The sequence below is a fragment of the Diaphorina citri genome, unplaced genomic scaffold (assembly GCF_000475195.1).
Source record: "Diaphorina citri unplaced genomic scaffold, Diaci psyllid genome assembly version 1.1 scaffold2024, whole genome shotgun sequence".
Lineage (NCBI taxonomy): Eukaryota > Metazoa > Arthropoda > Insecta > Hemiptera > Psyllidae > Diaphorina > Diaphorina citri.
In genome coordinates, this window is record NW_007379450.1 from 63,543 (window position 1) to 80,387 (window position 16,845).

The following is a 16,845-nucleotide window of genomic DNA, read 5'->3' on the forward strand; positions in this document are numbered from 1 at the left end:
TAACAGGATAAGGATCTTTTTGTTTGGGCACTAATTTTTTTCCCAATCTTATCTCCCGTTGGATTTGAATCCGTATCTACATCCCGTTTACGGGGTTTCCTACCCAAATCATGCCGGAAGCGGCAGTGCTTAGATGCTATCCTCCCTGGTTGCGGACGTGACCATAGCATTGGCCTCCAGAAGAGCCGCTTCAGTATCTCTTTAGCCTGCATATCCAGGCCCTCCTTTCAAGCGCGTACTCTCCGCGTCTACCCGTGGTAGGGTGACGTGGATCCCGGCATGTTCGGTCTGCGCTATGATGCGTTCGATTGATCCCGGACCGTTACTTGAATTAAGTTAACAATCCTTACCTATGCTAGTCATTTTCTTCTTTTTTCAGTACCGGGCTTTTTCAAGCTCCCGTATTTTTATCGCACTACGTTTTGAGCTTTTGTTATGTCTTAATGGACTTGTTTTGGTAACCAGAAAAAAAATATAAATATACCTTGTTTATCCTGCCCGAATAGGACTGAAAAGTCCCTTTACCCCAGCAGTCTAAACAAGGTCTCGTATATTTGATGGGTTAAAGAATAATACTGGGTTAGTAAAAGAATAAAGATGGGTTAATTAATTTAAAAATAATTTTAAGTCCTTACTCTTTCCAGTGTTGCAAGGGAGGCAGTATACAGTGTGGCTCGGAAGTTGTCACCCCGTCCGTCTCATAAGTACTATTCAAACTCTGTCTTTTTGACCACACTATAGTTTTCTGTATTCTGGTGTATGTTTCTAGGAGTTCAACTAATTACAGTTGCATTGTTAAACAGTTTAAGATGAGGACTCCTAGAGGTCAATAAACTAATTTTTTTAGATTCCTGGGATTTTAAATTAAAGAAGGCATGCTCAATGCAAGAGGTTACATCATTCTATCTCGAATGAGGTATTGAAATGAGAACTGACAGATAACTGTCAGATCTAGACAAGACCTAGACAAGTGAATAGGAAATTCAACTTACTTTCGTTCTTTACAACTAGAGGGTTTTCATTTTTCGAGTGATTGGAGTCCACTTGTGATCCTAGGGCCATAATAAAATTAAACTTTTTCGTTCTTTACAACTAGAGGGTTTTCATTTTTCGAGTGATTGGAGTCCACTTGTGATCCTAGGGCCATAATAAAATTAAACTTTGATGAACAACTTTACAAGAATATCAAAACTTTAACAAGGGAGGAACAACTGACAAAACAAGGGATTTTTTTCACATTTTCTCACACAAATGAACTCTGATCTCGAAATTTGTCGCGACGACCTATGAACTCAAAGCGAGAAAGTTTTAATGGGCTAAATAATTCCCGGAGGGACGGGCCCAGCTTGTTTTTAACCAGGTTAATTTAACTTAAAAATAATTTTACTTTAAGTCCTTACTCTTTCCAGTTTTGCAAGGGAGGCAGTATACAGTGTGGCTCGGAAGTTTTCACCCCGTCCGTCTCATAAGTACTATTCAAACTCTGTCTTTTTGACCATACTATGGTTTTCTGCGTTTTCTTCTTGTTGGTGCGTGGGTCCGAATCTTCTATGGAGAGTACGTAGGTTTTGTGTACGATAGGTCCAGGGATTGGTTTGAGTCTGGTGTCTGGATCTGCAATTGAATAGAGGGATTTTGAAGAATCTCGAAAGAAAAATACAACCCCGCCCGAAGGCCGTGACTGTGCTGGTATTTGATCATTTGCTCTTCAGAAATGTGCACATTTCTTGAATTTTAAGGGCTAATCGGCCATTGAAATTTTTATTCTAACCTCTAAAGTTCCATCAGCTGATAAGAGATTTGAAAAGTGACGATAACGATTTTAGCGGGCATTTTGATAACTACCATTTTGCGGTGTTGCCAAAGCGTCGTTGAAGGGAGCATAAAAATGGGAAAGAGCATAATAAAACCTCTAAAGTTCCATCAGCTGATAAGAGATTTGAAAAGTGACGATAACGATTTTAGCGGGCATTTTGATAACTACCATTTTGCGGTATTGCCAAAGCTTCGTTGAAGGGAGCATAAAAATGGGAAAGAGCATAACTAATTTTTGTTCGTGGGGCACTCCTTGGGGCAAATTTTTATTCGCGAGGAGCGAGGATATAAAAATATTGTGAAGTTTTGAACTTCCCGAGAAAATTCAAATCAAGTGTCGAAGCTTCTCAGAAGTTTAATTCAAAATATCACTGAGTACGTGTTGCTTCGGCCTCTCCACTCTGAGAAATCCCATTCGGACTTTTGTCACACCCTCTACTCCTTCACCGACTTCAAATAAAACTCGCGGCAACGTTGCATGTAACGATCGACAAGCGAAATGTTGGGAGATGTAAACGGATCTTACTGTTTGTGTTTTGGAAATCCGGGCGGACATTTTTAAATTTTGCACAAAGGTGAATTTCTAATTTTTTGTGAATTTTCTTCGGAATTTTCAGTTTTTTTGCTGAAAGAAGATATTTTTGCCAAATTGGATCTAATTTCTGTTGTGAGTTAAATGAATAGCTGCTAGGATTGTCCAATATGTGTACGGATCCGGCAAACAGTAGATTTGAGAAATCTCTCGGCTTGCTTACAACAAAGTTTGTCTCTCTGCTACAACAAGCTCCAGAAGGTGTCCTACATTTGAAATATGTAAGTTCTTTCCTTTTGGGGAAAAAGTCTAAAAGTCGTAGAAGAAAAAGAAAAATTTCGTTGGTCCTCATTTTTTCTGCTCTATGACTTTGAAACATGACCCAAGTAAGCGCAACCGCAACTGATCTATTGTGAAGTTTTGAACTTCCCGAGAAAATTCAAATCAAGTGTCGAAGCTTCTCAGAAGTTTAATGCAAAATATCACTGAGTACGTGTTGCTTCGGCCTCTCCACTCTGAGAAATCCCGTTCGGACTTTTGTCACACCCTCTACTCCTTCGCCGACTTCAAATAAAACTTGCGGCAACGTTGCATGTAACGATCGACAAGCGAAATGTTGGGAGATGTAAACGGATCCTATTGTTTGTGTTTTGAAATGCAAAATATCACTGAGTACGTGTTGCTTCGGCCTCTCCACTCTGAGAAATCCCGTTCGGACTTTTGTCACACCCTCTACTCCTTCACCGGGGACTTCAAATAAAACTCGCGGCAACGTTGCATGTAACGATCGACAAGCGAAATGTTGGGAGATGTAAACGGATCCTATTGTTTGTGTTTCGGAAATCCGGGCGGACATTTTTAAATTTTGCACAAAGGTGAATTTCTGATTTTTTGTGAATTTTCTTCGGAATTTTCAGTTTTTTTGCTGAGAAAAGATATTTTTGCCAAATTGGATCTAATTTCTGTTGTGAGTTAAATGAATAGCTGCTAAGATTGTCCAATATGTGTACGGATCCGGCAAACAGTAGATTTGAGAAATCTCTCGGCCTGCTTACGACAAAGTTTGTCTCTCTGCTACAACAAGCTCCAGAAGGTGTTCTACATTTGAAATATGTAAGTTCTTTCCTTTTGGGGAAAAAGTTCCTGTCTAGTTAGCTTGTAAGCTAATCCAACTCCCCTGAAAATTTTAGGTTGCAGGTTCAATTCCTGCCCCTTGGCAAACATCACCCAAAATGTAACATTTTTTTTTTTCTCAGAACAGCTGGCTTTCTTCTATCCTTTTCCCCTCTCTTTGATTTTGAAGAGAAAATAAAGCTAAGACAACCTACTGATTTACACACTGGATGGGGACATGGCCGGGCAAGGAGAACTTGTGACAAAAGGAGGTGCCGCTACAACAACAACAACAACTGGTTTACACTTTTCCATGTTTGCTGTATTTAATATTTTACAATCAAAACTAATCCCTCTCCAAAATGTAACATTTTTTTTTTTTTTTTTTCTTCTTCTTCTTCTTCTCAGAACAGCTGGCTTTCTTCTATCCTTTTCCCCTCTCTTTGATTTTGAATAGAAAATAATTAAAGCTAAAACAACCTACTGATTTACACACTGGATGGGGACATGGGCAAGGAGAACTTATGACAAAAGAAGGTGCCGCAACAACAACAACTGATTTACACTTTTCCATGTTTGCTGTATGTAATATTTCAGGATCAAAACTAATCCCTCTTGTTATTTCTTCACAGGCAGCTGAAAACTTAGAAGTCAAACAGAAGAGGCAAAAAAATTGCTATGAGGATGAGGATGCTTTGAAGAAAGTACCCCGACCTGGATTAGTCAGTTGTGCTCTAATTTTGTTTAACATCGAATACCTAGTAAACTTTAAAATTTCTTCCTATAAGTATCAAGAATTTTTAAGTGAAAAACAGCGAAATGTGTAAAATGGAACATGGTCACAAAATCGATCAAAAACGAACGTGTAACAAATAATAGACGTGAAAATACAGTAGGTAGACGAAAGGTTACACTTTTGACGAACGGGTATTCGGGTCATAAAACTAAACTCGTCTCAAGTTCAACCCCAAGACAAAAGTGCACCATTGAAATGTCTGCAAGTAGGTAACATGTAAAATTCAAAAGGGGAAGAAGGACGTTGCTAGGAAACTATAAACACTTCGATTCTCGTCACTTGCGGATGACTGATTTGGAATATTTGGATTTTCCGCATTTATTTATTATTCAAAACACGGGAAGTTTCTGCCTTGAAAAATGGTTAATAAAGATAATAAGGGTATAATTATTTGAATATTAGATAAACTAAAGTATAGATTTGTATTATAACGGTGGACAGTGTAAATTTTTTACTGATGCGGGTTGTGCCGAGTACAAAAGTTATTTTTTTCAATTTTTTACTTTCTATTTTCTGTACAACAAAGTTTGTCTCTCTGCTACAACAAGCTCCAGAAGGTGTTCTACATTTGAAATATGTAAGTTCTTTCCTTTTGGGGAAAAAGATCCTGTCTAGTTAGCTTGTGAGATAATCCAACTCCCCTGAAAATCTTAGGTTGCAGGTTCAATTCCTGCCCCTTGGCAAACATCACCCAAAATGTAACATTTTTTTCTCAGAACAGCTGGCTTTCTTCTATCCTTTTCCCCTCTCTTTGATTTTTAAGAGAAAATAAAGCTAAGATAACCTACTGATTTACACACTGGATGGGGACATGGCCGGGCAAGGAGAACTTGTGACAAAAGCAGGTGCCGCTACAACAACAACAACTGATTTACACTTTTCCATGTTTGCTGTATTTAATATTTCACAATCAAAACTAATCCCTCTTGTTATTTCTTCACAGGCAGCTGAAAACTTGATTGAAGGGTTAGGTTAAACACAGCAAGGAGCTTTCGTTTTACTGTTTTGTGGCTTCTGAATAATTACCGAGTTTATAAACATCCTGCAATCCTGCATATTACGAGGGTATGGACAGAAAGATTGAATTGAGGCATCAAATGTTACCTACTATTGAAGGGTTAGGTTAAACACAGCAAGGAGCTTTCGTTTTACTGTTGTGGCTTCTGAATAATTACCGAGTTTATAAACATCCTGCAAGCAATCCTGTATATTACGAGGCTATGCACAGAAAGATTGAATTGAGGCATCAAATGTTACCGCATTGGACTGATTGAGAAAAATAACAAGAACATTATCCGATGGAAAGCACTGAAAAATAAAAACGAAGAAGAATATGATTTGGAACAAAGTAAATTGATTGAATTGAGAGATGAAATTTCTGATATGAGAAATCATGAGGCTGTTATTGATGAACATATCAGAGTGAGTATTGAGTTACCAAGTACCTACCTTAGATGTACCTAGTTTGCAAATTGAAAAATTCCAAACTTTTTGATTGTATTAGGCTAAAAGCACCCTAAGGAGGTACTTTGTGGTCCCAGAGATTTTTTCCATAAAAAAAAAGCATTTTTGGCCTTTTATTCAGTGGGAGTAACTATCTCACATAAATAAATAAATAATTAAATGAATAAAAAACCTCCAAAACATACAGTTCTAATGCCTATAGGTAGGTAATTTTTGCTCTTCCAATGGCTCTAAAAATTCTCTTGACAGTTCTAAAAATTAATGAGATCTATTTCTTAAATTTCCAGAAATGCCAACAAAGTCTAAGAAATATCCAAGAGGAAGAAGTGAATCGTAAACAGTGTTATATTCCAACGGATGTTATTCTGGGAATGTTCCCCGATAGTTCTCTTATGTGCCTGAAAGCCCCGTATGGAACCAAGCTGCATGTTCCTTCAATCAGTACAGATGTAAGGTTCCCCCCCCCTTCTCTAGGTATCAAAGGCATAAAAGGAAAAGGAGGAAGGAATTTTAGTTGTGTTGAGCATAATACTTGTCACAAATGTTGGTCTCCACTTAATACACTATGCTGAATTTTATGACTTGACTTGGACTCAAACCACCAACCTCCAGATCCAGAGTCCACTGTGCTAACCACTGCATCAGTGAGGTTGGTTAGATTCCTCTGGCTAAATTTCAACTTTTTTATATTTCCAGGAAAATAAAATCAAACTACATGTGAAGAGTAGTCATCCTGAGGAACCTGTCAATATTCTCCTGATAGACACTGAACCAAAAAAAGAAAAGGTAAACATGTCACATACCTATGTCAGTCTGGTCTATTAGGTGGAATTTCAACTTTTTTATATTTCCAGGAAAATAAAATCAAACTACATGTGAAGAGTAGTCATCCTGAGGAACCTGTCAATATTCTCCTGTTAGACACTGAACCAAAAAAAGAAAAGGTAAACATGTCACATACCTATGTCAGTCTGGTCTATTAGGTGATGTATTTCCTTTTATTAGGAAGCATTGAAACTAAAACCTTGGTCCAATTAGGAAGCATTGAAACTAAAACCTTGGCCCAAATTTTCAAAATTGGGGTAGGTATGAGTGGAGACTTTTTCTTCTAAATTTTGATTCAAAAAAAAATTTTCAATCCAAAAACTTGGACTGACGATAGTTCTCTTATGTGCCTGAAAGCCCCGTATGGAACCAAGCTGCATGTTCCTTCAATCAGTACAGATGTAAGGTTCCCCCCCCCTCTATATATCAAAGGCATAAAAGGAAAAGGAGGAAGGAATTTTAGTTGTGTTGAGCATAATATACTTGTCACAAATGTTGTTCTCCACTTAATACACTATGCTGAAATTTATGACTTGACTTAGACTCAAACCACCAACCTCCAGATCCAGAGTCCACTGTGCTAACCACTGCATCAGTGAAGTTGGTTAGATTCCTTTGGCTGAATTTCAACTTTTTTATATTTCCAGGAAAATAAAATCAAACTACATGTGAAGAGTAGTCATCCTGAGGAACCCGTCAATATTCTCCTGTTAGACACTGAACCAAAAAAAGAAAAGGTAAACATGTCACATACCTATGTCAGTCTGGTCTATTAGGTGATCTATTTCCTTTTATTAGGAAGCATTGAAACTAAAACCTTGGCCCAAATTTTCAAAATTGGGGTAGGTATGAGTGGAGACTTTTTCTTCTAAATTTTGATTCACAAAAAAATTTCAATCCAAAAACTTGGACTGAAATTGGGGTAGGTATGAGTGGAGACTTTTTCTTCTAAATTTTGATTCACAAAAAAATTTCAATCCAAAAACTTGGACTGAAAAAAAAAACTGTTGAATAAGAGACTGTCCTAGCTTGGCAATTTAAATAGAGCATTGTACTTATATTTGCTCTTTTAATCTTTTTCAGCCTCAAACCAGAGGTAGGAAACGCAAGTGGAGTGAAGACAGACGACTCATTGTGGTTCCCAATCCTCCATCCAGGAAAGATTTCCTCTTCAAATTAGATGATGACGAAGGCATATCTCACATGTTTGATTTAATCTGTTGAAGGAACCTATTGTGAAACTTGGGTGTAAAGTGTATAGACTGTTGAATTGTCAGTGGTAACACACAGCTTCGGAGGTGTAGAGGCCTGGTAAATAGAAAGACTTGGGTTCAATCCCAGCCAAGGTATTTCATTGTAAATGATTTGAGAAATTTTGTAATGCGAAATAAGGTTGTATGGCACAGAAAATGTTCTCATTTTGACTTTTTCCTGCAAAATGTAAAGTTGAAAAAGAGGACTTCCTTTGTAAAAATTATCAATGTAACACTATTCGAAGTTGAAATAAAAATTTATAGGTAAAATTTGTATTAAAGAAAAAAAGTAGCTTCTTTTTTAAGGGATTTAATACCTCTGTTAGAGGCCTGGTAAATAGAAAGACTTGGGTTCAATCCCAGCCAAGGTATTTCATTGTAAATGATTTGAGAAATTTTGTAATGCGAAATCAAAAGGTTTTATGGCACAGAAAATGTTCTCATTTTTTTGTTGAGTATGATCGCCCATTGGTAAGTTTCTTTGAAAAAAATTGCTATGAGGATGAGGATGCTTTGAAGAAAGTACCCCGACCTGTAGGTATTAGTCAGTTGTGCTCTAATTTTGTTTAACATCGAGTACCTATAGTAAACTTTAAAATTTCTTCCTATAAGTATCAAGACTTTTTAAGTGAAAAACAGCGAAATGTAAAATGGAACATGGTCACAAAATCGATCAAAAACGAACGTGTAAAAAATAGAGACGTCAAAATACAGTAGATAGACGTCTTCTCATTTTGACTTTTTCCTGCAAAATGTAAAGTTGAAAAAGAGGACTTGCTTTGTAAAAATTATCAATGTAACACTATTCGAAGTTAAAATAAAAATTTCTAGGTAAAATTTGTATTAAATAAAAAAAAAAGTGGCTTCTTTTTTAAGGGATTTAATGCCCCTGTATAAAGAAGGAAAAACATACAGGGTGAGCGCAAATTATGAACCTCGTTTTCGTCCCGATAAATATTTGATTTCATGATGTACCTAGTATTATTTCTTGAACACTATTTGAGGCAGAGTTGGCGTTGTGGTGTTTGGAGATCGGATTTTCTTCACAGTTGATGTGCAACCCGACCTGAAAGAAAGAAAAGACCTTTGCAAGAAGAAAAGAACGTGGTTGGATGGAAGAGCTCCTTTTGGAGAACACTTCCTCTTTAAATAAAGCAGGAAAAACGGCGCGAACGACCTGGTATTCCAGAGTTAAAGCGCATTATGGAGAAAAAAAGCAGGAAAAAAGACAATGGTTTTGTTCAGTAATTCTGTATTGTTTTCGAGTTTTGATCAGCTATTTTTTATGCCTCGAACTTTTTCGGCCATGACTTTTTTTTTACTATTATCCATCTAACAATAATTTAATTCCATTGCCAGCCTAGTTAGCTTGGCGAGTATCGCGTCTGCCTTGTACGCCCTAGGTCGTGGATTCCATTCCCTCTCTCATAGCGAACTTTCTCCTATACTGTCCATTTCTCTATTCGACTTCGGCACGAGAAGACCTCCGTTGATACAGTCACAGTCAGTTCCCTCTATCGTAGATTCGTAGAAGCTTAACCCTTTGGGGCATTTGCCCCTACACCTAAGCCTAAGTTTAGTTCCCTCTATTTGGCGAGTATCGCGTCTGCCTTGTACGCCCTAGGTCGTGGATTCCATTCCCTCTCATGGCGAACTTTCTCCTATACTGTCCATTTCTCTATTCGACTTCGGCACGAGAAGACCTCCGTTGATACAGTCAGTTCCCTCTATCGTAGATTCGTAGAAGCTTAACCCATCCTTTGGGGCATTTGCCCCTACATCTATGCCTAAGTTTAGTTCCCTCTATTAACCCTTTTTTTAATCAGGTTTTTTTTTAGAATAGAAATATGACAAAACAAAAACTTAACAACTTCCTTAAAACCTATGAAAAATATACAACTTTATCAGTCCGTTATCATTTTATCAGTAGTGATATAAAATAATTAATAGGTATTTGATTTCAACCCCAAGACAAAAGTGCACCATTGAAATGTCTGCAAGTAGGTAACATGTAAAATTCAAAAGGGGAAGAAGGACGTTGCTAGGATACTTTATACACATCGATTCTCGTCACTTGCTGATGACTAATTTGGATTTTCCGCATTTATTATTCAAAACACGGGAAGTTTCTGCCTTGAAAAATGGTTAATAAGATAATAAGGGTATAATTATTTGAATATTAGATAAACTAAAGTAGATTTGTACTTATTATAACGGTGGACAGTTGTATTTTTTACTGATGCGGGTTGTGCCGGGCACAAAAGTTATTTTTTTCAAATTTTTCTCGGTACCGGAGAAGTTTTCTGCAAAACGAATTCAAAGGATTAGTCTAGTTTTCATTGTAGCATGCCCATCCCGTAGTATGTCCATAAGATGGGCGAAAAGAGACAAAAACTGTTGAGGTGCTGAGCCGGCACGAGAACACCAGAAAGTCGTAGCTACATTGAAATTTGTGCAGTCGAAACAAGAGGGGTTTTTTTTTTCAGTTGGAATGGAGCCTATTCTTTTTTTTTCCTGGGAAGCAATCAAAATTTTTTAAAAGCCTTATGTTAAACCTCCATTTCATGGACCTAAAAAACCCTAGTCGAGTGAAGACAAAGTATTCAAACTAATTTTCCTATTATAATGCTATTTGACATAGTATTCTGTTTAGAAAACATTATTTCCTGAATAGTTGTTGGGCCCTCTGTAGCAATTCCCTATACTCACAGTTACAACAGGGTTTTTTTCAGTTGGAATGGACCCTATTTTTTTCCCCTGGGAAGCAATCAAAATTTTTTAAAAGCCTTATGTTCAACCTCCATTTCATGGACCTAAAAAACCCTAGTCACGTGAAGACAAAGTATTCAAACTAATTTCCCTATTATAATGGTACTTGACATAGTATCCTGTTTAGAAAACATTATTTCCTGAATAGTTGTTGGGCCCTAGCAGTTCCCTATACTCACAGAGTCGTTTCGACCTAGCACAGCTTGTGAAGTCAAAGGGAGTCAGAAAGATGGAGTTCAAAGTTTTCCCACAATATTGTAGGTAATCTCGTTCAGGACAGCTACATTACTATCACGTCACGTGAGCTCACGTGACGTGATGTTAGTATGGTTTTACCTTTACAGTCTCGTTTTGTCCCAGCACAGCTCGGCCGCTTTCCTTCAGGTTTTACAAGACACATACCCTCAGAGGAAACTAGGTTGGTTTTTAATTTACTTACCTTAAGTTGTCGTTTTGAAGTGAACAGTTATCATTGTCTTGCGAGGATTTCTAGAAAAGAAGAAAAAAAAACTACAAGTTACATGTTGTACCTACAGACTTTACTAGGTTCGAATCCGGACTGGGGTGGTAATTTTGTGACCAAACTTTTCCGCTCTTAGAACTGGCAGGACCATTTTACCGCCTAAAAATTGCCTAAAATACGACTCCTCCTATCCTAATTTCTAACTTACCAAAGCTGTATTTTCCTTTCAAAGTTTTCATGGTGGTAGTGGTGCGAAACAGGGAGATGGAACATTGCCTGGCATTGTGCCATTTCCCACCATTACGTTCTGAAAATAACGAAAGGAAAATACAAACTCCTGTGCTAATTCCTAACTTACCATCCTAGTGGTAATTTTGTGACCAAACTTTTCCGCTCTTAGAACTGGCAGGACCATTTTACCGCCTAAAAATTGCCTAAAATACGACTCCTCCTGTCCTGATTTCTAACTTACCAAAGCTGTATTTTCCTTTCAAAGTTTTCATGGTGGTAGTGGTGCGAAATAGGGAGATGGAACATTGCCTGGCATTTGTGCCATTTCCCACCATTACCTTCTGAAAATTACGAAAGGAAAATACAAACTCCTGTGCTAATTCCTAACTTACCATCCTGCTGTTGGGTTTTAGATTGGTCACCCTAACAGGCGTATAGTTTTGACACCGCTCGCATTTCATTCTCAAAATGCACTGCCGACTGTGACAGTCCAACTCGAAGGAATTTGACCCACAGTCTCGATTTTCACTCCTCTCCTGATTTTGCTGAAGGAGGACGATCTGAAATTGAAGATCCCTGTTGGCAGATCTAAGCTGGTCGATTTCGTCGTGCAAATTTTTCATGAGGTCTTTGTACTGGTCGTGGATGAAGGCGGTGTTGCGATCGAGCTCGAAAATCAGGTTATACGGAGGGAACTGAAAGAAGAATGTCGTGTAAATTTTTCATGAGGTCTTTGTACTGGTCGTGGATGAAGGCGGTGTTGCGATCGAGCTCGAAAATCAGGTTATACGGAGGGTTCTGAAAGAAGAATGAAAACCTTAAGTTTATTTAACACTTTAACCGTTGATATCGGGCAGGGGTTCAAGTTTTAACTTCTTATGAAAAATCGGTCTGATTTTCTTATCGACAGTCGCTTCTTGTAAACGGATCTTTTTCCGTTGTTTACTTTTTCACCCCTTCTTCTCCCATTTTCTTGAAATTGATTTGTGAATTTTGTGAAAACGACAAGAAAAAGTGAATCATTAGCAAATTATCTCACGAATTCTGGTCCTTTTGTGTAATTTCTGGACTGAAAAGGTAAGTTAAAACATCTCCAACTCATCCCTGAAGAAATCACTCCCTCCTGAGTTCAGTCGTTTGAAAAATTTCACTTCCTGAGGTACTACCATTCTTTGTTATGGTACCTAGCCACCTAGGGGATAAAGAAATTAAATCACATAACTTTTGTGAATAACCACGGATCTGACAGGTACTTGAGCATTCTTGTTACATTTGATTGAAACTCTTGCTTTCATTTAGTACAGCTGTGTCTTCTCACAATCCTACTGGTGCATAAGCATAAGCACACAGAGTTCAGAAATGGTCCAAGTGACATTAGAATTAAACCCGCGACGACTGACACGTCCACATACTTACCTCGGAAGTTTGTTGAGTATGATCGCCCATTGGTAAGTTTCTTTGAAAAAAATTGCTTTGAGGATGCTTTGAAGAAAATACCTCGACCTGGATTAGTCAGTTGTGCTCTAATTTTGTTAACATCGAGTACCTAGTAAACTTTAAAATTTCTTCCTATAAGTATCAAGAATTTTTAAGTGAAAAACAGCGAAATGTAAAATGGAACATAGTCACAAAATCGATCAAAAACGAACGTGTAAAAAATAGACGTGAAAATGCAGTTAGAATTAAAGCACCAGTGATGTAACTGTTTTTCTCAAACCCTTCTCTTTTCAGATTCACCCAACAGGTCTCCATCATGCCTCTTTTTGACTTTGAATCCAATCCGCACCTAGCTCAGTGCCTCTGGTGTGACAGCAATGGGGGAGACAATCGTAATGCCATATTTGCAATGATTGCGGGTACATTGTTTTTCACGGGATGGTGGTTCATTATTGACGCTGTTGCTGTGGCTGCCAGTTTCCCCTTCTCTTATCACTTGATGGGAATTATCGGGACAATTTCATTGTTCATGATCAATGCCGTGTCAAATGCTCAGATGAGAGGGGACTCGTACTCTGGTAAGAAACTGTGACAGGATTATTTGTTTCGTTTATTTTATAAGTCAAGAAAAAAAAAAAAATCATTTTCTTCCAACTTTTCCCTTTTTTCCTGCAAATCCTGCAATATTTTGTCATAACTTGTGAATCATGATTGTGATAGGTATGCAAAGTTATTTATGGGAAAAAAAACCTAGAGCTAGCCTGAATTATCGGGACAATTTCATTGTTCATGATCAATGCCGTGTCAAATGCTCAGATGAGAGGGGACTCGTACTCTGGTAAGAAACTGTGATAGGATTATTTGTTTCGTTTATTTTATAAGTCAAGAAAAAAAAAAAATATTTTATTCCAACTTTTCCCTTTTTTCCTGTAATATTTTTTCATAACTTGTGTATCATGATTGTGATAGGTATGCAAAGTTATTTATGGGGAAAAAACCTAGAGCTAATAAATATAAATTATTTTTAATATTTCCAATAATATTTTCATTACCTTACATGAATTGGATTTAAAGTCATTCACCAACAGCATAGGTAGGTATTACATTTTCTACTGTGAAATCGCTATTACCTATGAAAAATCGGTCTGGTTTTCTTATCGACAGTCGCTTCTTGTAAACGGATCTTTTTCCGTTGTTTACTTTTTCACCCCTTCTTCTCCCATTTTCGGATCTGGCACAGGGGAGCGTGTTGAGGACGAGATTTTTGTGGGAATTTTGCTATAAATCCCACCATTAAAAAAAATACCCTGAGGACGAGTGAAATTACATGGGATTTTTATTCGAAGATGTAAATATGTAATCTAAAGTGTGGTAATGGACGATTTCGACTATTGCTGAAAGCAAATGAGATTTTTGTGAGAGACTGCCAAGGTCTTTTCGTAGGTGTAAAGTGCTAGGTATCATGCCTTTTTTGAAGCCATTTTAATAATTTTTTTTTTTTTTTTTTTCACAAAGATGTTTTTGATAGAGAGGAACTGTAGTAACGGAGGTCTTCTCGTCCCTTAATCGAAGAGGAAAGGAAGACAGGATAGGAGAAAGTTCTGTATAAGATATAAAGTCCGCCCTCGGGCTGGAATCAATCCTGCGTCCTAGCTTTTACAAGACACTACCCTCAGAAGTAACTATTAGGTTGGTTTTTAATTTACTTACCTTAAGTTGTCGTTTTGAAGTGAACAGTTATCATTGTCATGCGAGGATTTCTAGAAAAGAAGAAAAAAAAACTACAAGTTACATGTTGTACCTACAGACTTTACTAGGTTCGAGTCCGGACTGGGGCGGTAATTTTGTGACCAAACTTTTCCGCTCTTAGAACTGGCAGGACCATTTTACCACCTAAAAATTGCCTAAAATACGGCTCCTCCTGTCGTAATTTCTAACTTACCAAAGCTGTATTTTCCTTTCAAAGTTTTCATGGTATTAGTGGTGGGAAATAGGGAGATGGAACATTGCCTGGCATTGTGCCATTACCCACCATTACCTTCTATTTATTTATCGTATGGACGTATTTTTTCAAAGGATATACATAAAGAAATAATAACACTTCTATCTACTTATTACCTTCTGAAAATTACGAAAGGAAAATACAAACTCCTGTGCTAATATGCTAGATGTAAGGAATTTAATATATGGTTTACATTTAAATTTTCATTTGTAAAATCGATCTATCTACTTTTTCCTTCTCAAATTGAGGATTTTTTAAGAATTTGTATAAAACCTCTTTTCCATAGGATATAACTATACGCGTAGGTTATCTTGCTCAATTCAGACTTTTGGCCATACATTAGGCGGGAGCAAAGAGCCTCTTTCATAGAAAAAGATTTGGTTGAAAACTCGGTAACTTTATGAAGTCCCTTGGATTGTATGAAAAACAGCTACATGATTTTCCACACAATCCAAGAAATAGAAAGCAAAATTTCCCCCAGAGAAAGCTAAGATGTACCCAAATGTTTTTCTATACATTGATTTGGTTGAAAACTCGGTAACTTTATGAAGTCCCTTGGATTGTATGAAAAACAGCTACATAATTTTCCACACAATCCAAGAAATAGCAAAATTTCCCCCAGAGAAAGCTAAGATGTACCCAAATGTTTTTCTATACATTCCCAGCGGATTTGGTTGAAAACTCGGTAACTTTATGAAGTCCCTTGGATTGTATGAAAAACAGCTACATAATTTTCCACACAATCCAAGAAATAGAAATCAAAATTTCCCCCAGAGAAAGCTAAGATGTTCCCAAATGTTTTTCTATACATCTGGCTGCCAGTTTCCCCTTCTCTTATCACTTGATGGGAATTATCGGGACAATTTCATTGTTCATGATCAATGCAGTGTCAAATGCTCAAATGAGAGGGGATTCGTACTCTGGTAAGAAACTGTGAGAGGATTATTTGTTTCGTTTGTTTTATAAATCAAGAAAAAAAAAAAATCATTTTATTCCAACTTTTCCCTTTTTTCCTGTAATATTTTGTCTTAACTTGTGAATCATGATTGTGATAGGTATGCAAAGTTATTTATGGGAAAAAACCTAGAGCTAGCCTAATTTTAATATTAATTAAATCCCATTTATTTTTTAGGTGGATGTTTTGGTCCACAAGGAGCTCGAGTCTGGCTGTTTGTTGGATTTGTCATGGGCTTTGCTGCCGTCATTGCTTCCTGCTGGATTCTGTACTCCGGATTTCTTTCCATCAAAGGAGCAGCTGTTTGGCCCGGATTTGAATTGGTGTTCCAGAACGTTTTCATCTTTGCCGCATCTCTTGTTTATAAATTTGGTAGACAGGAAGACCAATGGAGTTAAGTTGGTAAGAGTTCCATGTTCTCATTTTGACTTTTTCCTGCAAAATGTAAAGTTGAAAAAGAGGACTTGCTTTGTAAAAATTATCAATGTAACACTATTCGAAGTTGAAATAAAAATTTCTAGGTAAAATTTGTATTAAAGAAAAAAAGGAGCTTCTTTTTTAAGGGATTTAATGCCTCTGTATAAAGAAGGAAAAACATACAGGGTGAGCGCAAATTATTGAACCTCGTTTTCGTCCTGATAAATATTTGATTTCATGATGTACCTAGTATTATTTCTTGAACACTATTTGAGGCAGAGTTGGCGTTGTGGTGATACCTCTGTAGAAGGAAAAACATACAGGGTGAGCGCAAATTATTGAACCTCGTTTTCGTCCTGATAAATATTTGATTTCATGATGTAGGTACCTAGTATTATTTCTTGAACACTATTTGAGGCAGAGTTGGCGTTGTGGTCGTTGGAGATCGGATTTTCTTCACAGTTGATGTGCAACCCGACCTGAAAGAAAGAAAAGACCTTTGAAAGAAGAAAAGAATGTGGTTGGATGGAAGAGCTCCTTTTGGAGAACACTTCCTCTTTAAATAAAGCAGGAAAAACGGCGCGAACGACCTGGTATTCCAGAGTTAAAGCGCATTATGGAGAAAAAAAGCAGGAAAAAAGACAATGGTTTTGTTCAGTAATTCTGTATTGTTTTCGAGTTTTGATCAGCTATTTTTTATGCCTCGAACTTTTTCGGCCATGACTTTTTTTTTACTATTATCCATCTAACAATAATTTAATTCCATTGCCAGC

At 37.2% G+C, this 16,845-nt stretch overlaps 3 protein-coding genes across 7 annotated transcripts in view; 2 read left to right on the top strand and 1 right to left on the bottom strand.

The window, feature by feature from the left end:
- The window catches only part of LOC103517969 (transcription factor E2F4), a 12,820-nt gene extending 4,869 nt beyond the window's left edge, over positions 1 to 7,951 (top strand). The window contains exons 3-6 of one of the 3 annotated variants that reach the window (XM_026829885.1): positions 5,536 to 5,678; positions 6,008 to 6,169; positions 6,575 to 6,664; positions 7,629 to 7,951. In XM_026829885.1, the coding sequence (XP_026685686.1) occupies positions 5,536 to 5,678; positions 6,008 to 6,169; positions 6,575 to 6,664; positions 7,629 to 7,769 (536 nt within the window). In that variant the 3' untranslated portion in view covers positions 7,770 to 7,951. Of the gene's footprint in view, positions 1 to 5,535; positions 5,679 to 6,007; positions 6,170 to 6,416; positions 6,507 to 6,574; positions 6,665 to 7,628 lie in introns of all 3 variants that reach the window. The other 2 variants (XM_026829884.1, XM_008483021.3) reach the window with 2 other exon arrangements.
- The window catches only part of LOC103517968 (transmembrane protein 50A-like), a 26,129-nt gene extending 10,058 nt beyond the window's left edge, over positions 1 to 16,071 (top strand). Inside the window, exons 1-4 of one of the 3 annotated variants that reach the window (XM_008483018.3) lie at positions 12,213 to 12,338; positions 12,993 to 13,175; positions 15,523 to 15,623; positions 15,833 to 16,071. In XM_008483018.3, the coding sequence (XP_008481240.1) occupies positions 13,015 to 13,175; positions 15,523 to 15,623; positions 15,833 to 16,053 (483 nt within the window). In that variant the 5' untranslated portion in view covers positions 12,213 to 12,338; positions 12,993 to 13,014 and the 3' untranslated portion in view covers positions 16,054 to 16,071. Of the gene's footprint in view, positions 1 to 12,212; positions 12,339 to 12,990; positions 13,277 to 15,522; positions 15,624 to 15,832 lie in introns of those variants that run through there. The other 2 variants (XM_008483017.3, XM_026829886.1) reach the window with 2 other exon arrangements.
- On the bottom strand, positions 10,297 to 12,821 carry LOC103517975. The gene is made up of 4 exons (XM_017447641.1): positions 12,678 to 12,821; positions 11,654 to 11,956; positions 11,007 to 11,056; positions 10,297 to 10,312 (listed from the first exon to the last, which is right to left on the bottom strand). Exons 1-4 carry the CDS (start codon positions 12,705 to 12,707, stop codon positions 10,297 to 10,299), a joined length of 399 nt encoding a protein of 132 aa, XP_017303130.1. The 5' UTR covers positions 12,708 to 12,821.
- Positions 16,072 to 16,845: the final 774 nt, after the last annotated feature.

Excerpts from the sequence above, each read along its gene's own strand:
- LOC103517975 (XM_017447641.1), bottom strand. The coding sequence starts at position 12,707 with ATGGGCGATCATACTCAACAAACTTCCGAG. Across the intron at positions 11,957-12,677 it reads ATACTCAACAAACTTCCGAG|TTCCCTCCGTATAACCTGAT; the intron begins GTAAGTATGTGG and ends TTCTTCTTTCAG. Across the intron at positions 11,057-11,653 it reads TAAAACCCAACAGCAGGATG|AAATCCTCGCAAGACAATGA; the intron begins GTAAGTTAGGAA and ends CTTCTTTTCTAG.